This window comes from Armigeres subalbatus, chromosome 3, assembly GCF_024139115.2.
Source record: "Armigeres subalbatus isolate Guangzhou_Male chromosome 3, GZ_Asu_2, whole genome shotgun sequence".
NCBI lineage: Eukaryota > Metazoa > Arthropoda > Insecta > Diptera > Culicidae > Armigeres > Armigeres subalbatus.
In genome coordinates this window covers 358116790-358141233 of record NC_085141.1, presented here as the reverse complement: position 1 = coordinate 358141233, position 24444 = coordinate 358116790, and the positions used below count along the sequence as shown (strand labels likewise).

The 24444-nt window shown below is 43.7% G+C and overlaps 3 protein-coding genes across 3 annotated transcripts in view; all 3 read left to right on the top strand.

Moving 5' to 3' along the window:
• The window catches only part of LOC134226196 (GTP-binding protein Di-Ras2), a 406254-nt gene that overhangs the window by 253078 nt on the left and 128732 nt on the right, over nt 1-24444 (top strand). The window lies entirely within an intron of this gene.
• Nucleotides 16866-18853, top strand: LOC134223348 (membrane-bound alkaline phosphatase-like). The gene is made up of 3 exons (XM_062702494.1): nt 16866-17106; nt 17160-18319; nt 18379-18853. The coding sequence occupies exons 1-3, from the start codon at nt 17022-17024 to the stop codon at nt 18712-18714; spliced, it is 1581 nt and encodes a 526-aa protein (XP_062558478.1). The 5' UTR covers nt 16866-17021; the 3' UTR covers nt 18715-18853.
• On the top strand, nt 19204-21141 carry LOC134223347 (membrane-bound alkaline phosphatase-like). Its single transcript, XM_062702493.1, has 2 exons — nt 19204-20456; nt 20667-21141. Exons 1-2 carry the CDS (start codon nt 19242-19244, stop codon nt 21012-21014), a joined length of 1563 nt encoding a protein of 520 aa, XP_062558477.1. The 5' UTR covers nt 19204-19241; the 3' UTR covers nt 21015-21141.

Sequence of the window (24444 nt, the reverse complement as noted above, 5' to 3'; positions counted from 1 at the left end):
ACATTGTACTCGGCTTTTAGTGCTACGGCCCATGCCGGCACGCCATAACGGATGATAGACAATGCTACGCCAGCTATCAGCCTACGCACTTGACTATGCACCGCCGATCTGTTGGACATCATTCGTGATAAAGATTTTATCGCCAATGAAGCCCGCTGACATGCATAATCGACGTGGCTCGTAAAATTGAGCTTATCATCGATCATCACGCCCAGATGCTTGAGAGACCTCACGGAGTTAACTGTGCAGGTCCCTACTCTTATCCTAGCCTGTTGCAACCCATGACGGTTATGCACTACCACGACTTCCGTCTTTTGGTGTGCAAGGGATAACCGTCTCGAGTTGAGCCATTCCTCCACTCTGCCAATCGCGTATGAAGCCTTCAGTTCGACTTCGTCGAGAGTGTCACCTGCTACTTCTAGCATTACGTCATCCGCGAAGCCTTCTATCTTTACTCCGGCCGGGAGACTTAAGCGCAATACTCCGTCGTACATAATATTCCACAGAACCGGTCCGAGGATCGATCCTGTGGAACACCCGCGGACACTACGATCGACTTTTGACCAGCATCAGTGTCGTATAACAACACCCTATTCTGAAAATAGCTTTTCAGTATCCTGCACAGGTAATCCGGAACTCTCAATCGGTGCAGGGAGTCAGCAATTGCTGCCCAGCTAGCATTGTTAAACGCGTTTTTACATCAAGTGTAATCAACGCGCAGTACCTAATACCTCTTCTGTTTAAACCTCTCGCTATCTTTGCCGTATCCGTTACCGCTCGAATTGCTTCGATGGTAGAACGGCCCTTACGGAAGCCATACTGGTTGCTAGATAAGCCACCAGCACACTCTGTATAGGCCGACAATCTATTCAGAATGACCCTCTCTAGCAGCTTTCCAGCTGTGTCGAGTAGGCAAATTGGTCTGTATGCCGAAGGATCCCCGGCTGTTTGCCAGGCTTCGGTAATAGCACCAATTTCTGCCGTTTCCATCGATCTGGGAAGTTTCCTTCGTCCATGCATCTCTGGAGGCAGCTCCTGAACATATCTGGATTGGCAAGAATGGCGTGTTTAAGGGCCAGGTTTGGAATACCATCCGGGCCTGGCGCCTTATTGAGCTTAAGTTTTCTTGCTGCTACGATAAGCTCTTCGTTAGTCACTAGCGGTACCACGTCAGCTGACTCGTATGGAGTAGCGGGCCAGTTCGATGATTCATGCCTCGGAAACAACCCGTCTACTATTTTGGCCAACATCCCCGGAGATTTCTCAGGTGGCGTGCTATTAGTCCTAGCCATCACCATCCTGTATGCATCTCCCCATGGATTATCGTTTGCCATCCTGCACAGCCGCTCGAAGCAGGCTCTCTTACTACATTTGATCTCGTAGTTCAGAGCTCTGCTCGCTGTCTGGAACACCCTGCGTCTCTCGACCTTTTCAGCGTCTGTCCTGGCACGTCGCAGCCTTCTCTTTGCTCTAAGGCAGGTTCTACGAAGGTCCGCAATTGTGTCAGTCCACCAGTACGCAGGTTGCCGATTTCCGGGGGTCCTCCTAGGCATCGTCACATCGCATGCACGGGTTAGTACGTCGATTAACTCGTCGCCACTTAATCCCGTTGTTCGCGTCTCCCATCGTAGTGATTCTTCCATGAGTTCTGGGTTGAACTGCGAGGTGCGCCATCCTAGATCGGCTTTGCCGATCCGCCTTGTGGTTGCTACGGGGTATACCGGATCATAAAACGGATTTCCTGATGATCGCTGGAGGTATGCCCCTCATGAACCTCCCATTCTGGCTCCACCGTCCATCCCGCGCTGCAGAAGGTCACATCGATGCATGAATCACCGCTGGGTCCCCTGAACGTTGGCACTTGGCCTTCGTTCAGCAGGACTACGTTTAGTACCGCTAGCGACTCTAGCAGGGTATGACCTCTAGCGTTTGTGAACCGGGATCCCCAGTCCACTGCCCACGCATTGAAGTCGCCTGCTACAACTAACGGTTTTAAGCCAGTTAGTCTTGCTGCAAGAATATCTACTACCCTAGTAAACTGCACTATACTCCACCTGGGAGGACAGTAGCAGCTACAAAAGTAAACACCGTTTACCTTTGCTATAACGAAACCCTCATCGTCAGGTGATGATATTATCTCCTGGATGGGATATCGCCCGCAAGTCCAGATGGCCACCATCTGGGACTTATCCGCAATCCAACTACCGTTACCGGCAGGGATGCGGTAAGGATCGGACAGCAAGGCTACATCAGCTTTACACTCAGTAACCGACTGTTGTAGCAGCAATTGGGCCGCCTCGCAGTGGTTCAGGTTAAGCTGTGTTACCTGCGTGTCTGGATCCTTCTAGAGGCCGGACAAGCCTGGACACCGGTGAGGTGTCTGTTGTCTGTACTAGGGGCACAGATCAGACACCTTGGTGCAGCCTGACAGGTGCGAGCTTGGTGGCCTTCAGCTCCACACCTACGGCATAGCTTACTGCGATCAGGTCCTTTACAGTCATAAGACTTATGACCGTTGCCAAGACACCTGAAACAGGTCTGAAGTGGTTGGCTTATACTTAGCGGACATACCGACCAACCCACTTTCAGTTTAGCCTTATCCATTACCTTTTTGGCCTCAGCCTGAGGTACTTGGAATGAGGCAACCTGCATTCCCGCGGGGCTGTTGGGTAACCGAACCGTAGATTCCTGGATCTCGACATTGCACTGATCTCTCAGTGCGTCGACCAGGGCTCGAGCCTCGGTTACTTCCTCCAGGCCTTTTCACAGCATGTTCGAAACTGGACATAGGGCTCTTACTTGAACCCCATCGCCCAGGACTTCCTCTGTCAACTTTTTGTACTCAGAACTCTTCTGAGCAGCATCCCGCTTCAAGACGAGAATCATCTCGCCTCTCCGCGTCCTTCGGATGCAGTTGACATCCTCTCCTAGGCCAGTGAGTTTGTCATTAACTCTCATGGCCTTCAAGACTTCGGCGTAGCTCTTGTCGTCAGTACTGACGATAATCGCCTCACCTCTATCTTTACGCCTACCACCGACATTGGAAGGTTCACCCGTCGTCTTCTGGGCTCTACCCTTCTTAACGGTGGCGCGTATCGCTCCGCCTGCCGCTTTCTCTGCGGTCTGCTGTCGTTGTCGTCTCGCCTTCTTGGGGTTCACGACTTCCCTCCAGGGTAAGTCTTCCTCCCGGCGAGCTTCAGTGGTCCTCACTGGTGGAGGCACTGGGTTCAACGGCTTGAGATGGCCATCCTTTCGCTCGACCTTCTTCCTTCTCGCTGACTTCAGGGCTGCGGAATTCTCGACAGCTGTTTTCAGGTTCGCCTCCTGCGTAACCTTACTCAGCTTCGGGGTCGCTCCCGTTACAGCCATCCTCTTGCGGAGTTCCTCGACCTGGCTCTCCGCCAGTCGTTTACCCTCGGACAAGAGACGAATTTTCAATTCCGCCTCCTCTTTATCCTTATCCGCCTGCTTCCGCTCCTTGACGAGTTTGCGGAGCTCTTTCTCTGCACTCTTACTGGCCTCTAGTAGGGACCTCCACTCCGTTTTGGCCTCAACTACTAGGGCACAGAGTGCCTGTACAGCAAGTTTCAAGTCCTTGCTGTAGTTAACCCGGTTGTCTAGGAAGGACATAATCACGTCGGATACTTCCGTGACTACTTCCATCGTGTGACCACCGCGTTCTTCGTGGTTCGCCATCACAGATTTGATGACGCGGGTCAGGGTAGGGCCGTCCATCTTTACCTCAACCGGCACCTCCTCAGACCCTCCACGGGCTTCACCGTCGCCTTCCCCCGGCGATCTTTGGGGCGACCTTTCCAGGCCGCTGCGTCTGGTGAAAGGGTTCTCCTTACCACCATTCGCTTCACCTCCTTCCTTCGTCATTTTTATTTTTATGGGATTACTCATGTCTGATGGGTCCCCCTTGCGGCTGCTGTCGAATCCTGCTGGTGTAGTCGCCTTCACGATCCCATGGTTATCTATGCATACCTTGCGGCATGCAGGGAGGCCATGCGAGGGTTGACACTTTCGTGTTCAGAGCCAGATCAGCGCTAGTCAGGGAAAAGCATCTGAGCCTACTCCCACTCAGCTGCCAGCTGAGCGACAGGATTGTACCGCGTGCTACAAGGCCCGCCACGGTTTTAGGGGACGGAAGACAGCCTGGCCATTAGCCCATTCGCCGTTTCAGGTCGGTGTCACCCGGCCTTACTAAGAGAATAGAATAACCAGACTACCAGCCCTCGCGTTCACAATATCTCAATATCCAAAAACAAGACCAATAACATGCAACCAGTATACCATAATCAGGATCTTACTGGGATCAATCCTGATGTGCCAATGGCACTCCCTGGGCTTGTGCTTTTGAAGCGGCACACAGTCGCTTTGATAGAGTCTGCTTACGGGCACTTGTGGTTTTTTTGGGAGGGATTTTAGCAGAGCCCACTGCTAAATCCCACCACGCCCTAGGCAGTTCTCCCTGACTCACAGACAGCTGGGGAGGGGTCGTCAAGCCCTTGGACATGGTCCATGCTGTCCCTACTGTCCCTGCTGCCCCCCTGTCCCTGCTGGGTAAGTATTCTGATGTAATTAAAGTGGCGAATAAGTGATTCGTTGGGGCCTCAGCATGAGGCATGTCGTCCACCGGCGCGGTGTGATGAAAACACCCCGGTGGCTTGCTGATGACCTTAACAGACCCTTTCGGCCAAACGACCCTTTCGGCCAAATGCCCCCTTCAGGTCAGGTATGGTCTCAGGTCAATTTTCTCATCTCAAAATTTCAATGATACGCATTTTAAAATCAGAAACAGCACATAACCACTTTACTTTCTTTCCAATATAATGATGGTTCTGAAAAGAATCGATTTATTTTTAATGTCTCCAATCACTATCAGCAGCCACCGCACGCCGCTCCACCATCTATGATACGCAGACTGGGAACACGGGTCTTTATATGCTCTGAGAAAATGATGCGGTGAACTCCCCTCAGTGAATCAAAATTTGCCCCGGTAATGTTTACCAATGAGGCGGGACTCGGTGGCTAGCATTGCGTGCGGACGGCAGGCAGTTTAAGAGACAGACCAGTCACGCACCTATGAGCTAGACTTTACTAAGGTGGCGCAGATCAGCGTTGCGTGCCACTAGTTATCTCTTTCACTCTCCCGCTGTTCTTATGCAACGCAAATAGTGACGTCACGCAGCGCTGATCTGCGCCACCTTAGTAAAGTCTAGCTCCTTGGTCACGCACCACTTCACCACCATCATAATAACCGTGGCAGGAGGCAAGGGACTCGGCAAATGAGGGACCAAGCGCCAATGGTAGGTGTTGCGCGACAACGTCCAGGGTATCACCAAACCCGCAATCCGTGAACTGGCTCGCCGTGGAGGAGTCAAGCGTATCTCCAGGCTCATCTACGAGGAAACCTGCGGTGTGCTGAAAGTGTTCCTGGAAAATGTTATTCGGGAGGCTGTCACCTATACGGAGCACTCTAAGCGCAAAACGGTCACAGCCATGAATGTCGTCTACGCACTGGAGCGTCAGGGTTGCACGCTGTACGGCTTCGGAGGTTTAGTGCGATCGTCCCTACCACCCAACAATAATTCAACGGCCTTTTCAAGGTTCACCAAAAACGTACTCAAGAAGAAAGCGGGTTGCTCGAGAGAGTTAGGGAGAAAGATACCAGCCTTCGATTTATTGTGGTTTTCTAGCAAATAGTGAACAATTTTCCAACGGTTAGCACCTGCCAACGATCGCCCCTCGGGTCGATACTGACGCCATGATTCCGCTACCAACGCCAAGTGCTTATGTTTGGTATTATGAAAGAAGTTCGTCTCGGGTAATTTTTAATTGTAAATTTTCGCAATAATACACTTTTTAAATCACTTACAGCACATAATCAAACTCAGAATCTTGCTGGAAGACTTCATTGGACGCCAAGGGTTTACCGGTCACTAGTGGCTGCACTTTGGAAAAATTCTCTCATCTTAACAACTTTCTTCTCAAGATAATGATGGTCCTCAAAAGAACCGATTTTTTTTCCATTCAGTTCAATCAAAGTTTATTGCCTATATTCCGAGAATCTAACCTTGGACAATTATTGGTCAATGGTCTGAAAACTCAGATGAGAATGTGTACATTACGTGGAAGATTAAGTGGTTACCTCCAATACATTTTTCAAATCAAAATCTTCTACATAATGTACATATTCACATCTGAGTTTTCAGACCATTGTAAATTATTAATGTTTCCAATCACTATCAGCAACCACCGCAGCTCCACCATTGATGACGGGCGACGGCACCAACGTCAACGCTGCGGCATCCGCTGTTGCTGGGAACGGAACCGGACGAAAATTTTACTCGAATGATGCTGGCGCCCCGACCGGCGCTTCACCATCGTTAACTACTGCTAACGCTGGCGCTGCCTCCGATGCTATTGGCTCAAGGCTATCGATGGAGAATCGTGTCGGCTCGCTGAGAATGCTCGAACGAAGATGATGGACGCGCCGGGAACAAGGGGCCAAAATGACCATAACTTACATCAAACTGATGTCCGTGTTGGGGATGCATGGACAGGATTGGTTGGTTCTGAATTGTTTATTGGATTAAATTGAAATTTTCAATAGTTTAACGTTGATGGTGCAGTTTCAGCCCGACTTTCGATCCCATCGGTCGTTTTGCGGTTCACTTTTGAATTTTTAACTCGGCTTGGTTCCTATTCGTGTAAAGTGCACTTCGCGTTGGCGAGCGTTTTTTTTTTTGGATCCCGTTATGGGTGATACGGCAGCCAATTCGGCTGCGAGCAAAGGAGTAAGGAAAAAGGTGCTTGGAAACAACATCTATTCCTCCCCATCACCAACGACGCTGGTGATCCATTGACAAAGAAGCAGAAGAAGCTAAATCTGTAACATCACGTAAGTCTGCCTGAGTGAAAAGAGAAGTGCCCGCCAATCTTTGTAAAGGGGAACAACCTAGCTCTACGCTCCGTGCTGCGTGATCGCATTGCGAGTGGCACTCTAAAATGCACCATCAAGCTATGTTCGGATGGAATAAAGCTGAAGGCCGATTCTAAACCCCAGCATTGTAGGCTGCTGGACTTGTTGAAGCAAAACAAGAACGAATATTTTACTCACGGCATCCCCAGCGACAAGCCGTTGAAGGTCGTGCTGCGTGGTCTCGACGATCTTCCTGTCGAGGAGCTGCAAAAATTGCTGGTGGACACTGGTGGTCTGCTTCCCAACGGGGTGTACAAGATCGCAAGACAGATACGAAAATACCGCGACCAACTCTATTTGATCCATTTGAAGCATGGTTCTATCTCGTTCGGGGAAGTGAAGAATGTGAATGTCATCGACTGTCGTTGAGTGGCAACGGTACCGCCCAAAGCACAGAGACGTGACGCAGTGCATGAACTGCTGCAACTTCGAACACTGCACCAGAAATTGTTATCTATCTCCTCGATGTACCAAGTGCGGCGAGGATCATCACACAGAGAAGTGCCTCTGGTTTATCATCGCAAAGCATCCTGACATGCAGCAGATCGACGTCAAGTGCGCCAATCGCAACGAAAAGCATGAGGTCACCACCGCAAAGGAATGCACCAAGCGAGCGGCATTTTTGGAAATAAGAAAAAAGTCCAGCGTGAAGAGCTGGCTCGAATTCAACCGCCTTCGTTCAATATTACCAACCTTCCAGAGTTAACTCCTCGGCAGCTCCATTCATCGACTTCGGCACTTTCAAAACAATGAATGGCCATCGTCAGCTATATCTCCTCCCGGATTCCGGGGACGACTTGAAGCAAAACAAGCAGCTAGCTCCGATCTTCAACCAACTTGCAGTAAGATTGCAGGGCTGCAAAAGTCGATTCGAGCAGATCCAAACACTGGGTATGTTTGTAATAGAAAACGGCTGTTAGAAAAGTGAAACACCAGCGTTTTATAACTGGATTATGTTGGCTAAGATAGTGTAGTTAGGTAGGTTATCAAATTAACAAATTTTAATACCAAACATCAATACAGATAAGGGGGGTCCCGTAGCGTAGTTGGTTACACGTTCGCCTTATAAGTGAATGGTCATGGGTTCGATTCCCAGCCATCACCACCACCTCCACCAAACTCGTCAGTCGCCGGATGCGCAGCCCATGCGGTATCGTATTGGGGGACGCGTCTTGTCGTCACGGCTGCCTGACGACGACTGGCAACTTGTTCTTCTCGGAGGCATTTCTCCAACATTACCCGGATAAATGGGAACCGAACAATGCAAAACGGACAAAACGGACACAATGGACTCACGATGAGATGGACTGGCAACGACAACAATATTGGTAACGGAAATCTAAAAATAGATTCTGTGTGGATTCTGTACAGCAGAATACCACAGTAGATATCGAGTGCCTAACAAATAAAGAAAGGAATTAAAAAATCAATACAGATGTTTCTTTCAATTAGCCTTAGGCATAAATCAAATATACATAAAATTAGAGATGTAGGGCCAAATGGCAAACCACTCATTCTGTTAAACCAACTTTGTATCCAAGAGAATAATTGAATAAAAATAGATAAATAAAAAAAAGTTTAACGTTGATAATCAAAAGTTTCAATTAAATTTGCAAAATTGGTGGAGAGTCTTCAAGGCGTTTGATATGTAGGTAAATCTCGAAAATCAAAGCAAAGAAAAAAAAATCCATCAAAAGATAATGGCGTTATTAATGTTCAAACATGATTTCGTAACGGTCCCCAATTTTTAAATTTTCTTTTTACACCCTGTATCAGAGCCAGACCCCTTTAGACATACTTTACGTCAAAATTATCTCCACTTGATCTTCTTTCCAAGTATAATGACGGTCCCAAGGGCGTAGCCAAAGGGGGGCAGGGAGGGGGGGGGGGGGGGCGCTCCCCTAATTTGTGGAAAGATTGAACGGGCACTAAAATGAATTCCTTTGAACATGTGCACTTTACGTTCCAATCATATTCAGATATAAGTGGTTGAAATCTAAAAGATTCCCAAAAACTTATTAGGGTATCCGGGATCCATAATATATGACAGTTAAAAACAACTCGAAACATTTCGGGCTCAAGAATTCTCCTTGCAATTCTTCTAGTAGCTCCTTTAGGAACTTCTAAATTCCTCCGGAAAGTTATCCACAAATTCCTCTGAAAATCGTTCGAAAATTCTTTTCATGTAATTGTAATTTCTTCTTATCTAGAAAACCGTTCCTAATTTTATAGGAAAATCATGAGAAAATTTCTTGAAGATTTCTTTTCTACTCTCCAAGTTTTAGTTTTAGACATTTCTTCGGCTATTTTTTCAAAAAAATCTCCGGCATTTCCTTCAGGAATGTATTCGAGAGTATCTTCAAAAATACATACTGAATTTCCTCCCAAAATACCACCAGAAGTTTCTTCAGAAATTTATGGCGGAAATCCTCCAAATTCTCTCCATAATTTCACTTGTAAATCTATCAGAAATTCCTTCGGAAATTCTTCTAGGAATTTTCCGGGCATTCCTCCAGGAACTTTTCCTTCAATTCCTCCAGGATATCATCCAGGAATGTTTCCGGGAATACCTCCATAATTTTTTTCGTGTCTTTATTAAAGAGACTTTCAGCCCGAGGCTGGCTCGTCTCCGAACACCTCCATAAATTCAATAACGAAATCCTCTAGGATTTAATTTTGGAATTCTTTTCGCAATTACTTCAGAATCCTTTAAGAATTTCTCTAGAAATTTCTTTAGGAATTTATCCAGTGATTCGTCCAAGCATTTACCCGCAAAATCTTCCAGATATTCCTTCAGGAATTTCTCCGGGAATTTTTCCGCGGAATTCTCCTAGAATTCTTTCCGGACTTCACTCAGAATTTACTCCAGAATTTCATTCGGAAATTAATTTGAGAGTTCCTCCAAGATATCTTCCAAGAGTTCTTCCAGAAATTTCTTCAGAACAAACCAAACCAGCAATTCATCTGGGAATACTTGCAGGATTTCATATGGGAATTTCCTTGCAGGAATTCCTCCGGAAGTGCTTCCTCCGGGAGCTCTTCCAAGAGTTTTTCCAAGAGTTCCTACGGGAATTCCTCCAGGAATTTCACAGGGAATTTCTGGAGGATATTTGGCAGGAATTTCACGGAAAATGGGATTTCGGAAGTTCCTCTAGAAATTCGATTCCGGGTATTCCACCGGCTGTTCCTCTGAAAATTCCTCCGGGAGTTCCACCAGTAGTTCTTTCAGGAATTCATTTAGGCTTTCTTTAAGAATTTATCTACAAATTCCTCCAGAAGTTCCTCGGAGAATTTCTCTGGGAGTTCCTCCGAGAATTCCTCCGGGAGGTCCTTTAAGAATTCTTCCAGGAGTTCCTCCTGGAATTCTTATAGAAGTTCATCCAGGAGTTTTTACGAGAGTTTCTCCAGAAATTCCTCCAGTATTTCCTCCGGAAATTCTTCCTGTAATTCGTCAAGAAAATCCTCCAGAAGTTTCACCGGCAGTTCCTCCGAGAATTCCTCGGATAATTTCTCCGGGAATTCCTCCAGAAATTCCTACGGGAGTTCCCGGAGGAGTTCTCGTAGATACTGCCGGAGGAATTCACCAAGGAATTACTCCCGGAGGTATTTGAGGAGGAAGTCCTAGAAGAATTCCAAGACGACCTCCCGGAGAAACTCCCAGAGAAACTATCGGAAGAACTCCGGAAGGAATTTCTAGCAGAATTTCTGAAAAAAGCCTAAATCATTTCTTTAAAAAAAAAAACCTAAATGATTTCCTGGAAAAGCTACTGTTGTAACTCCCGGATGAATTGCCGGTGGAATTACCGGAGGAACTCTCGGATGAATTTTCGAAGGAACTCCCGGAGAAATTTCTGAAGAAACTCCCGGGAGAATTGTCAAAGGAACCCCCGGAGGAACTGCCATCGAAACTACCAGAAGAATTCTCGGAAAAAATATTGGATAATTCATTTTCTAGCCAAATTTCGTCTAGCTGAAACCTTTGTAGGGTTATGTAGCTGGACCATCATCATCATCAGAGGACCTCCCGGAGAATTCCCTGGGAAGCTCCCATAGAAACTCTCAGAGGAGCTTCTGGAGGAATTTCTATATAAATTCCGGAAGAAGCCAAAATGAATTCCAGAAAGAAAGCCTGAATGAATTCCCGGGGGAAATTCTGGAGGAATTCCCGGAAGAATTTTCAAATGAACCCCCGTAGGAACTGCCGTTCTATCTATAGAATAATTATTGGAGGAAATCCTGGAGGAACTGCCGGTAGAACTCCTGGAAGAATTCCCGGAGTTATTTCCGGATAAACTCCTGGAGGAAACTCCCAGTGGAAACCTTGAAAGAATGCCTTCAGGATTTCTTTGGGAATTTATTTAGGAATTCTTCCTTAAATTCCATTGCTGATTTCATTTTCAGTATTATTTCTGTATAAGTTGTCGACGGAATTACTGGAGAAATTCTTTGAAATTTCAACAAGAAACTATTCGAAACTTTCGGAAACGCGAAATTTAATGGAATTTTCACAAGAAACACGAAGATTTTTCGCGAAATTCTTAGGAATGTTTACTGGCATTTCTGCGGAATTTCCACGAAATATTCTTGGGAATTCCAAGGTTCAATATTTCAAAATTTTTATTGAGTAACAGCACGAAAGAATTATCTGAAGAATTCCCTGCAGAACTTATTAATGAGTTCGTGGAGATATTGTGATCCAGCCTTTAGTGTTGGTTGTGGATTTAGTTTTAAAGTTTTTGGAACCTTGAAGGAAATAGTTACAAGCACTAATATTCATGTGTTTTTATAAAACTACTGTAAAACTACGATTCAGAAGACCTAAAAAAGATGCCCCCCTACTCGAAATTCTGGCCCGATTTATTTCGCTAACAGCAACCACTGGACCGCACAACTGCTATCCGATGATTCGGCGCTACGGAAGCCGTTGATTGCCAGAAGTCGCCGAAGTTGCTGATTGGAACACGTATGTGAATGAAGTTCTGCTGCTGCCACGACCACGGTGATGGTGGCCACCGTAGCGAACATTTTTCTGCTGCAACAGTCGTTGTCGCTGGGAATGAAAATGACGCACGCACGCGAAACACGGTTCTTTTTATACATAGGGTAGTGAGCTAATTCCCGTCGTAGTAGGTAGTGCTTGGTTTTCAAATCTAATTTATACGCTATCCCAACTACTTACTCTAACTAAGTTGTATGTAACACGTATTTTAGAGTTCCTAGTTTTCATTGTGTACTATTAGCGCATTGAACAAATCATAGTTTATTGAGAATCGGCTATCAAAAACACCCTTCAAAATTTTTAAATTTGTCTTATGAAAATCTGTTTACGTCCATGAGAATTTTCATTCGTCCAGCCTAAAATTCGATGGATTGCTGTCAAATAAATCTGTTGGTATTGGTGTGCGATTTCTACAAGTACACCAAATTAGTTTTTTATGCGGTATCATACCGTGTTAAATAAAAATAACATAAATTCAATTAATATTGGCCTGTTCTGAATATGATATGTGTACATTGTGAAACATAGAACAGAATATGTGTATGGAGCATGTTCGCGGTTATCCAAGAAACACCTGAAGTGGAGGCATTCAGTTCAGATCTTTACGCGTAACCAATGATCTACAGGCTTGTTTTGCAAATGTAATGTACCGTTGTGGTACATATGACATAATGTGCGAATGGAAGATCTTCGCAGTTATCCAAGGCCTGTTCTGAATATGTAATGTACCCATTATGAAGAGAGCATGTACCATATTTGAAACAGGAAAATTGATCTTTCGTTCCGCGTTTAGATCGAAAGGCCTTACTCCACGAATTTCTTGAATGACCGAGAACATATGCTAAGAACATATTCTGTTCTTTGTAGAGTAGAGTGGGGCAAGAGTACGCACTTAGTTTTCAATCGATCATGTGGCCCTTATGAAGCAAGCTTCTGCATATCAAATCAGTGTCGATGATTCATATACTCTTCCTTTATGTTACCCAGTGGAAAAAATATTGAAATTATTGAGATTCGTTTTAGTAGAACCCTTATTGCAAGACAAGTGAAAACCGCACTCTTACCCCACCGGTGGGGTAAAAGTGCGCATCGGATGGGGTAAGAGTACGCATTTATCCAATCATGTGCTTTAAGTATATATTAACACAAATAAGAGTTAATAACATTTAATTGATGTTTAATGAGCATATATTAGGGAATGTTTAAAGATTACGTAACTCTTAAAGGGGGAGGGATGTGCACTTTCATACGAAAAACTATTGTTTTTTATATATACAAAAAAACTACAGAGGTAAAAATATATATCACGTTTCGCGTGGCGTATACAAAGGCATTTTCCTTAAAGAAAGTCCACCAATCACGTAACGTAAAATTTGGCTATTTCATCACCCCTTCCCCCCTATCTTACACTATTTGTATGAATCCTCTAAAAATTATATGGATCGTCACACATCTCACAAACCCCTCCCAGCTAAACGTTGCGTAATTTATGAATGTTTCTTTTGATTAAATGAAATTATCATTTAGATGAAATTGTATTTTCATACTATGTTTAGGTGTACAACAAGTCCTAATTCAATTTCATTATTTCGCTTCAGTGCTTTGTTCGCTAAGTCCTTTCTAACACCAAATTACTTCAACTTATCCTTAAAACTTATGATAATTTCAAATTCTGTCCCTTTTTTCTTAGTTGTGGATCTTTACGCTTTGAAAGAAGTCTTACTTCGTCCGGAGATACGGGTTTGACATCATAACTTGAAGATTCATATGCGTACTCTTGCCCCACCGGTTCCTGCGTACTTTTACCCCACAGTCCCAAAAATGATTCAAGTAATGGTTTTGACTTCTTGGAAAACCAACCGGATTGGTGTTCTGTACCATAAAGTACTCTTATCGAAATGGTATAATGTTCACCTGATTGAACGTATATATGGTAATGAAATACTAGTTGCGGAAATCCAATTATTTTTAGCAAAATGACCAAAAAGTTATCTAACTCCATATCTCCCTTGTTGTTTATTCAAATCGTTTACAATTACACATGATAATAGTTGGCCAGAATACCTGTCAAACTGATGCAGTGCTGCTAGTTTATCTTTTTTATAACTTCAAAAATCGAAAACGTACTCTTACCCCACGCGCACTCTTGCCCCACTCTACTCTACTACAGAGAGCATGTACCATATTTGAAACCGGAAAACTAATCCTTAGTTACGCGTGTAGATCAAAAGGCCTTACTCCAGGGATTTCTTGGATGACCTTGAACATATGCTGTGAACGCATTCTGTTCTTTGTACTACAAAGAGCATGTTCCATATTTGAAATCGGAAAATTGATCATCTACGTATCCTTTCTCTGTACCACAAGGAGCATGTACCATACTTAAAACAGGACTGCAAATCTTTGTTCCTGAACTCAAGCCATTTCTTGGATAACTGGATGACTTATCTGTGACTTCATGCAGAATAACTATCATTTCGGTCAATTTTGAAAGTCAAATTTGAAAATTTATTTCAATTCCAGTTAACAAAAATTTCCTAGTGCAATACCATTTCGACCGCATAAAATGGTTTTGATTGTGCTGCCATTCAGTTAAATGCCTCAGTCTGTCAAACAACTAACACACATGCTTAACATGTACGTGGGTAGTGCTGCCAACAAATTTCTATTATGAAATTATTTCTCCTGTTTCAAACTTTTGGAATAGTAGAAAATTTTAGTATGAATGACGAGTTTGTATGAAAAAAAAATATTTGGAAGACTTTACTTTTATTACGCTAGCAGAAAATAATTGAAAAACCTACTTTTATTGACTGTATGATGTATTATCAGATGTGTAACAGAAGATTATTTCAGTTCAAACCGCCAGTTTGGCAACGCGTTTTTCGACTATAAACAAGGCGACGAAGAAAATAAATTTCAAACGCTTTAAAGTTTGAAAAAACAGATCATTTGAACGCCTTCCGGTAGTTATTTTTCAATTATTTTTCACTTGAGCAATAAACATTGCTTTTATTTAGTGCGCAGTAAGGAATTTATGTGAAAAAGTGCGGTGAAAATCAGTGAATTACGTTGATTTTGGTGACGGTGTTGCGCGTGTTCTACAGCAGTGAACGAACTGGATTTTCCTTCGTCGCACGGATAACGTAGGAAATTGTAAAAAAAGTCACAGTCGCAAAGTTAAATTTAACTGTATTTCAAGTAAGTAACACCGGAATGTAATTTAAATGACTTCAGATCGAAGTATCCACTTTTTCAATCTCGCCAGATGATTAGTTCATTAATTCAGTTTACGATTCGCTAGTATTCAGTGATTTATAATTTGATATGACGGATACTAGCGCCATAGACGAATTAGCGCATAACCCTAGGGAAAACGAAACAGTGGGCCAAAAGGCCCATACCTTACATGGGGATGCATGAACCGGATTGATTAAAGGTTCCCCCAAACACAAGCGACGCGACAGTCGCGACACGATTCTATCGCTTGGCGACAGCGATTCTGTCGCCGTTGATATGGAAGCGTAAATAGAGCATCGCATGCAGCGACCCAACGATAGAATCGCGGCGACTAGTTGTCGCCATCGCTGCGATGAAATCGCTTAGGTCTGGGGGAGCCTTAATTCTTAATTTTTTTACCGGGTTCGCAACGAAATAACATTTTCAATAGTTTAATGTTTATAATCAATAGAATCAATGGAATTGGCAAATCTCGAAAATCCTTCGAAAAATAAAGACGCTATGAGCGTTTGAAATCTCTCCTAATTTCGTGACGGTCTCGAATATGGAAATTTCCGTTTTACACCCTGAATCCAAGACTTCCCTTTGAAGGAGTTTACGTCAAAAGATACTCAATTGCTACAACATATAAAATATTTTGATGTAGGATTACGTCCTTCGGGAAGATGGGGTTGATATTTAAGACCGCCTCGAAAAGTGAATAGGAAGTAATGGGCCAATATCTCAGCCGTCTTTCAACCGATTTTGGAGATCTATTGGAAAATTGAATTTTGCCTGGCCCTGCAACGTTCGAATCATCGTCTGGTTCCTGTTGATTAGAAAGATCCATTGTGAAAAAGATAATGGCTCTTTTCCGGACCAACATTTTATGAGAAGAAGGGTTAATTGCAAAAATGGCGTCGGTTGTGGTGCCGGGACATCAGTTGCGGTACTAAGCATGTATTCTAAATGATGGCGTTTTGACGTGTTTTAAATAAAATTAACATATAACTTGATTGGGGTCAGCGATTTTACGATGGGACACAAAAACGCTGGCTGCAGGCGTTGAAAACGGATGTGAGCACCATACTATAGTCCTACTAACATGACGACAAAGGAGAGAAATCAAACTTTTAGAATTGTTACAAGCCATGAAAATAAGCTTATCACAACTTGATACAAAAACAAACTCGGATAATCAGACTTTACGATGAGCTATCTTTGTTTTTTTTCATTGGATACAAACGTTTTCGCGCATGATGAGTTTCAATGTTTTCTTACTTATGAACGAGAACTCACATCGCCGTTACTGAGGACAAATTAGATTCATATGTTGATAATCACCGTTTTCACTTAAAAAAAATAGTTATACGTTTTCTTCCAATCTATCTATATTTTTCCATGTTGCTGACAGAAGACATGACAACTGTTATCTCCTATCATAAGCACGAGGCGCTGGAAAAATGCTAGTCTTCACATAAAGCGTTTTCGCTTATCAGGTTTATGATATTTCGCATGCGGTTAAAACCGAATCTTCGCATTCGCGTGACACTCGGCTGATCCGAGGGTGTTCCTTGTGGGTAGACGATGATTTCTTTTGATTTTATCCGACGACTTATGACTTTGTATTTTTTGTTATTGCCACGGACCAGACAAACATCGAATTGACTTCAAGTGCAGAGCATTTGAGCATCATGAAGGGATCTCATGAACTGATGGTTTGCTATCTGTTATAAATAGGCGGATATTTTTTGTTGCTTCTCCATTGGTACTACTAAACGAGGCAACCTTTCGGAAAAAAGTGTCAGTCGCTCCATGATGCAGTTGGTGAAAGTGTTGCTAGCTGTTGTGGTTAACTATTTGCTAGTTGGCACATCCCAGGCTGGACCCGTTAAAAAAGGTAGAGTTGGTCATAGACATAGTTCACAGTCTAATATTTTACTTTTCATCCAGGTCTTAGCTATGAATCGTATCATCCAAAGCTCCAACCGGAGATCAACCCCCTATCCACACTCGCAGAACAAGAAGCAACCGTAAATTATTGGCTCAACAATGCTAAGGACACTGCGCAAAAGTTAATTAACCTTGAAGAGAACAAACGCGTAGCAAAGAACGTGATTTTTTTCATCGGTGATGGAATGTCCTACACAACGGTAGCCTTGGCTCGTGCCTATCTCGGAGGTGAAGAGAAAGAAATAGCATTCTCGAACTTCAAAAACATAGGAATGACGAGGACCTACTGCATCGATTATCAGGTCCCGGATTCGGCCTGTACCGCAACTGCGTATTTGGCTGGAGTGAAAGCCAACTATGGAACGATCGGAGTTAACGGGAAAGTTCCCAAATACGATTGTACGGCAGAGCTTGATGAGTCAACGCATACCCCGTCGATTGCTAAGTGGGCGTTGGATGCCGGCAAGGATGCTGGCTTGGTAACGACAACCCGAGTAACCCATGCATCCCCTGCGGGAGTTTTCGCTCACACCGCGAATCGTGATTGGGAGAACGATGCTGAGGTGACCAAAAATGGCTGTGATCCCGAGCTTATTTCGGACATCGCCAAACAGCTGGTGCATGGTGAAGTAGGGAAGCAGTTGAAGGTGGTCTTGGGTGGAGGTCGAAGGGAGTTCCATCATAGTGATCTGGATCCTGAAACGGGTAAAACTGGGAAACGAAATGATAATAGAAATCTTATACAAGAGTGGTTGGATTTGGCTGAGGGGTCGGAAAATCGGACATACGTTTGGAATAAGCAGGACCTGTTGAGTGTTGATGCCGAATCGACCGATCGTCTAATGGGACTTTTCGATCCGAGTCACTGCCCGTATAATTTGGAGAGGATTCACAACAATCTGACTCTGCAGCCAACGTTGGAAGAAATGGTGGACAAAGCTACGGATATCCTGAGTAAGAACCCCAATGGGTTCTTTTTGTTCGTTGAAGGAGGTCGCATTGATCATGGTCATCACGACAACTTTGCGAGGTATGCGCTAGATGAAACGGTGGAGTTAGCAAAGGCGATTGACCTTGCCCAGAAAAAGTTCAGTGAAGAAGATACGTTGATCGTGGTTTCCTCAGATCATTCCCATACAGTTAGCTATAGTGGCTATGCGGTAGGTTTAGATTCTGTTCTATAGTTCTGAAAATGATTTAAATATTTAATAATTTACAGAATCGTGGAGCTGACATTTTCGGATTGGCCGGTACGGGCAGCGATGGGCTTCCGTACACGACCATAAACTACGCAAATGGGTTAGGTTACCACGTCCACATGGATAGCGTCAATGGCGGACGGAAGAACATCAGCGAAATGGACACATCTGGCGATGAGTTCCGATTCCCTGCAACTGCTCCGCTGTATTCGGAAACCCATGCCGGGGAAGACGTTGCCGTGTTTGCTTCGGGGCCATGGTCGCATCTGTTCACTGGGACTTACGAACAGAATACGTTACCGCATATGATGGCCTACGCAGCGTGTATTGGCGATGGTTTGACGGCTTGCTCGTAGCAGGTTGTAAGTGGTATGAATGCACTTTTTTAATGTAGGATTAAATGATTGTAAATAATCTTATCTTTATTAAATAGTGATAAGGTACAATAAGATTATCGACTCAGACCTTGTAGCATATTTTCAATGCTTTCAAATGTGCAAGAAGAACTTCAGATATTAATACTGATGTTTTGGATAAAAGAAGAAAAAAGTTTCAATATTTTATTTTTAATCTTTTTTCTATATTTTAATGACAATATTTGTTTATAGGTAAAAATTTGATATTAAAAAAATCGCAGTAATTCTACATTGTGAAGTTATGGAATAAATTTGATTATGAATCTAATTTAGAAGTATGTCTTCCAATCAATTATTTCGCAGTTACATTCTATTTGCTATCTGAAACAGTGGCCACACTTCAACTCTCATATCAGCCAGTGAAAACAAAATGATTTCATCTTATCAATATCAATTGTTCGCTTCTTAAAAGCTGCTTGATGCACAACTGCTTCGTTAGTACTCTGTCCACCACTTATACGTCAAGTATGAAGCTCTTGGTTTTGCTGGCGTCATTTGTGGCGGTGGTTGTCCTGGGTAACCCACTGGATGATTCCTATCACCCCAGTTTTCGGGACGAACAAGCATCCTCCTCCAGCAGAAATGCCCAACAAGAGCAGACCATAGAATATTGGAAGGAGAATGCCAAGCAAACCGTGGACACCCTGGTCAACAGGAAAGACAACACGAACGTCGCAAAGAATGTCATAATGTTCTTGGGCGACGGCATGTCCATTTCAACCGTGGCCATGGCCCGTGTCTACGCCGGAGGTGAGGAGCGCCAGCTTTCGTTCGAGCAGTTCCCGTACATAGGTATGTCGAAGACCTACTGCGTTGATTACCAAGTTCCGGATTCGGCCTGCACCGCAACCGCCTATCTGACTGGAGTAAAAGGGAACTACGAAACCATTGGGGTCAACGCTCAAGTCCCTACCACCCATTGTACGGCCACATTGGATAATAGCACTCATACGTACTCGATTGCAAAGTGGGCAATGGATGCCGGAAAGGATGCTGGCGTAGTTACGACAACCCGGGTAACACACGCCTCTCCGTCTGGAAACTACGCTCATATTGCCGATCGTGATTGGGAAAGCAATGGATACGTTGACGCTAAAGGTTGTGATTCAGAAGTTCTGGACGACATTGCTGAGCAGTTGGTTCACGGAGAAACCGGTAAGCGATTGAAGGTTATCATGGGAGGAGGCAGAAGAGAGTTTTTAGACACCGACTTGGATCCAGAATACGGTACCCAAGGATACAGAACAGACGGTAAAAACTTGATTCAAGAGTGGTTGGACTTAGCTGAAGAAGGTGAAAATCGTACTTATGTGTGGAACAAACAAGATTTGTTCAATGTTGATCCGGCGAGAACTGACAAACTGTTGGCTCTTTTCGAACCTTCTCACTGCGCATATAATCTGGATCGAGTACACAAGAATATGGAAGGCGAACCAAGCCTGGCCGAAATGGTTGATCGAGCTACGGACATTCTGAGTAATAACGAGAATGGGTTCTTCCTTTTTGTGGAAGGCGGACGAATTGATCACGGACATCACGACACCTGGGGCAGGCTTGCAATCGACGAAACAGTGCAGTTTGCGGAAGCCATCGACCTTGCACGGAAGAAGTTCAGTGAAGAAGACACCCTCATTGTCGTCACTTCTGATCACTCGCATTCTGTTAGCTACTCCGGTTATGCGGTAAGATTTTTTCAAACGCACTTTCAATGATTGAGTATTTGTAACATTTACAATTTTTTTACCATTTTTAATTCAGTTTTGTAATTCAGATGCGCAAATTTTGCTCGAGGGTGTACATTCTGTGTTATATTTTCTTGTGTTCATCACAGTAAACACTCATACTTGACAACAAACAAAAAAGTCCTCGACCTAAAATGTCTATAATTCCAGTCCCGGTCTAGCGACATCTTCGGCTGGGCTGGAACCGCTTCGGACGGATTGCCATACATGACGCTCAGCTACGCCAACGGAAGGGGATACAACGACCACATTGATTTGGAAACGAAAGGTCGCAAGGACGTCCGCACGATGGACACCCTGGAGGACTACTTCCGCTTCCCTGCGACGCTGCCCGTCGATTCGGAGACCCACGGTGGCGAGGACGTCGCCGTGTACGCTTCGGGACCGTGGGCTCATCTGTTTACTGGGTCGTACGAGCAGCACGTCATTCCGCACTTGATGGCGTACGCTCTGTGTGTCGGTGACGGGTTGAAGGCGTGCGACGAATCCACTCAATAGGGAAGCCGTCGCGCATGGCGGGAGGCGTTGTAAATTAAAGTAAATTGTAGATTATATGTAGTAAATTATTGACAATCTCGAGATTAGAATAAACGGTATTTGCTTCGGCAATATTCGATTTCAATAAGTGTTTGTCTAGACGATTAGCTTTAAGCGCTGATAGCGATGTTCATCGACTGCGTCTGTGATAGTCATTTGGGGGTGGTCATATTTTCAAATGTCGGGCTTATCAGCGACTACGAGCGTCTTTGGCTGATGATTCGGCGTGATATTAACAACCGTGCGAAGTACACACGAATTTGGCAGCTAAATTGTGGCCAATAATTTGTTGAGGAGCAATAAATTACTGTTCACTGATATTTCAGCATGGCCACCGATAATGACGGCAGCAGGGACAATAAACTGTACGTATTGAGAAACGCGACTTGAACATGATCAAATGTCTAATTTGATGTCGTTTGGATTTTGATTGGATTCAGCGATGGGTGACTGACAGGTGAATAAGATAACACGAGGGGGCTAAGATGTTTATTGGACAAATAAATATTATCATTTTTAGATGGATGTCATATTATGTGGGGATTCCAGTTTCAAATCTATCATCTTCAATCTGACAAAAGATTTTTGTATTAATGTGACTATATTTGTCTAGACAGTAGATAGTGAATAGGGAGAAGATCTTTTGTAGCGTCACCTCCTGTTCCCGAACAATACCTCAGTCTTATCCAACCTAAAAAAAACTATTTATATTGAAAACCTTTAGTACCATGCAGATACCAATCAGGCAATTCATTAAACATGATACGAAACAGCAAAAACAGCCCTAATAAATGCCCTCCCTATAATAGTGACTTTTGATACGTACTTAAGACATCGCACTGGAATGCGGTGATAATATTATCCCCGTACTGTGTTGGGGAGGAGTCGTACGATGTAAGTATGAAAATACAAACCGGAAGTCTTAAAAATCACGAAACAAAGTCTGTAGAGATAAGTGAACAGATTCTTAGCTGTCGTTTTGATAATTTATCAATGTCAATCACTGGAAATACGAACTGCAAAGTTCGCGAGCTAAGTCCAAGCACGTGTTGAAATATGAAAAGATAGCATTCGGAACGTCAGTTTGAAAAGCTAAAAATATTTTTATACTAACACCTAAAAAGCAAATCTTACATTTTTGGTATGAAATCTTGGCATATACATATGTTTGATTTTTTTATATGAGTGATTTTTTCACAAAGAGAAGTTCACCCTTTAATTCTGTAATTCTGTAATCCAAGATATTTAAGCTTCTCATACAGATCCTTTATTAAACTTATACAAAATTGTAAGATTTTTTTACACTGATTCCGAACTTGTATATGGCAAAGTTTTATGCAGATTTCGCAAGGTATTACTACAGAACTGTATAAATATGCTTTCCGCTGGTTGGATGAGTTCTTATTAGTGATGAACTTTGTACTACACTTAAAAATCACTTTAATAAAGAATAAAAAAAAATGAATTCTTATTGATTTTGAATTAATCGACTCTAAAGTTGATCTGTGGGTATACACTGAGCGAAATAAAAATAGCACCACCCACTATATTTTTACTAATATTTTCTGAAATTGTTAAAAGAAGATGATAATTTCAGTTTAGAATGTAAGCACATTCTGTTTCACAACTTTTCAGTGCATTACATTGATATTAATCTGGACCATTTACGTTTAAGCTGAAAAATTCATGAAAAAAGGTGCGAAATAAAAATAGCACCACTTTAGAAAAAAATATATGATATAATAATTCTGACCGATATTTAGTTCGAATTTGAGTCAGTTGCTAACAACTAATATAGAATGTGACGTTGTAAATGGGTTGAGTGCAGCATATATATATGAAAATGTCACTTGAAAATAGAAATCGAATGCAAATGAAACATTTGAAGTGTTTCACATTTACACATTAAAAACTACGAAAAACATGATAAAATAATCTATCTGTATCAAGGATCTGGCTATCTCGGTTTCTGGGTTGATCAAAACGGCAATATTTTGAATTGCCCGACGTTTCGGCAGGAAGTATTCTGCCTTTTCCAAAGAAAATTCAACCCAGAGATTGAGATAGCCAAATCCTTGATGCAACAATCTTTCCATTCATTTATTTAGTTTACATCTAAACAAATAACACTGAATCAACAATTTGACGCCACAATACACGGTTCGAGGCCGCATCTCTCCATCCACGGATACGCCCTCCTCGAGCATTGTCCATGTTTCATGTCCGTAGAGAACAACCGGTCTTATTAACGTCTTGTACATGACACATTTGGTGCGGTGGCGAATCTTTTTTGACCGTAGTTTCTTCTGGAGCCCGTAGTAGGCCCGACTTCCACAGATGATGCGCCTTCGTATTTCACGACTGACATTGTTATCAGCCGTTAGCAAGGATCCGATGTAGACGAATTCCTCGACCACCTCGAAAGTATCCCCGTCTATCGTAACACCACTTCCCAGGCGAGCCCTGTCGCACTCGGTTCCGCCCACAAGCATGTACTTTGTCTTTACGCATTCACCACCAGTCCAACTTTTGTTGCTTCACGTTTCAGGCGGGTGTACAGTTCTGCCACCTTTGAAAATGTTCGGCCGACAATGTCCATGTCATCCGCGAAACAAATAAATTGACTGGATCTGTTGAAAATCGTACCCCGGCTGTTACACCCGGCTCACCGCATGACACCTTCTAGCGCAATGTTGAATAACAGGCACGAAAGTCTGTTACATTGTCTTAGTTCCCGGCGTGATTCGAACGAACTGGAATGTTCGCCCGGAATCTCCACACAGTTTTGCACACCATCCACCGTTGCTTTGATTAGTCTGTTAAGCTTCCCAGCTCTTCTCGTCCCTAATTTTCCATAGCTCTACGCGGTCTATACTGTCGTATGGCGCCTTGAAATCAACGAACAGATGGTGCGTTGGGACCTGGTATTCACGGCATTTTTGAAGGATTTGCCGTACAGTAAAGATCTGGTCCGTTGTCGAGCGGCCGTCAACGAAGCCGGCTTGATAACTTCCCACGAACTCGTTCACTAATGGTGACAGACGACGGAAGATGATCTGGGATATCACTTTGTAGGCGGCATTAAGGATGGTGATCGCTCGAAAGTTCTCACACTCCAGTTTGTCGCCTTTCTTGTAGATGGGGCATATAACCCCTTCCTTCCACTCTTTCGGTAGCTGTTCGGTCTCCCAGATTTTGACTATCAGTTTGTGCAGGCAAATTGCCAGCTTTTCTGGGCCCATCTTGATGAGTTCGGCTTCGATACCATCCTTACCAGCTGCTTTATTGGTCTTTAGCTGTTGAATGGCATCCTTAACTTCCCTCAAGGTGGGGGCTGGTTGACTTCCATCGTCCGCTGAACTGACGTAGTCATCTCCTCCGCTGCCTTGAC

What these genes read in the sequence shown, in the direction of transcription:
- LOC134223347 (XM_062702493.1), top strand. Translation starts at nt 19,242, where the DNA reads ATGAAGCTCTTGGTTTTGCTGGCGTCATTTGTGGCGGTGGTTGTCCTG. An exon ending in TTAGCTACTCCGGTTATGCG is followed by an intron (nt 20,457 to 20,666) that starts GTAAGATTTTTT and finishes CTATAATTCCAG; the next exon opens with TCCCGGTCTAGCGACATCTT.
- LOC134223348 (XM_062702494.1), top strand. Translation starts at nt 17,022, where the DNA reads ATGATGCAGTTGGTGAAAGTGTTGCTAGCTGTTGTGGTTAACTATTTG. An exon ending in GGCTGGACCCGTTAAAAAAG is followed by an intron (nt 17,107 to 17,159) that starts GTAGAGTTGGTC and finishes CTTTTCATCCAG; the next exon opens with GTCTTAGCTATGAATCGTAT. An exon ending in TTAGCTATAGTGGCTATGCG is followed by an intron (nt 18,320 to 18,378) that starts GTAGGTTTAGAT and finishes AATAATTTACAG; the next exon opens with AATCGTGGAGCTGACATTTT.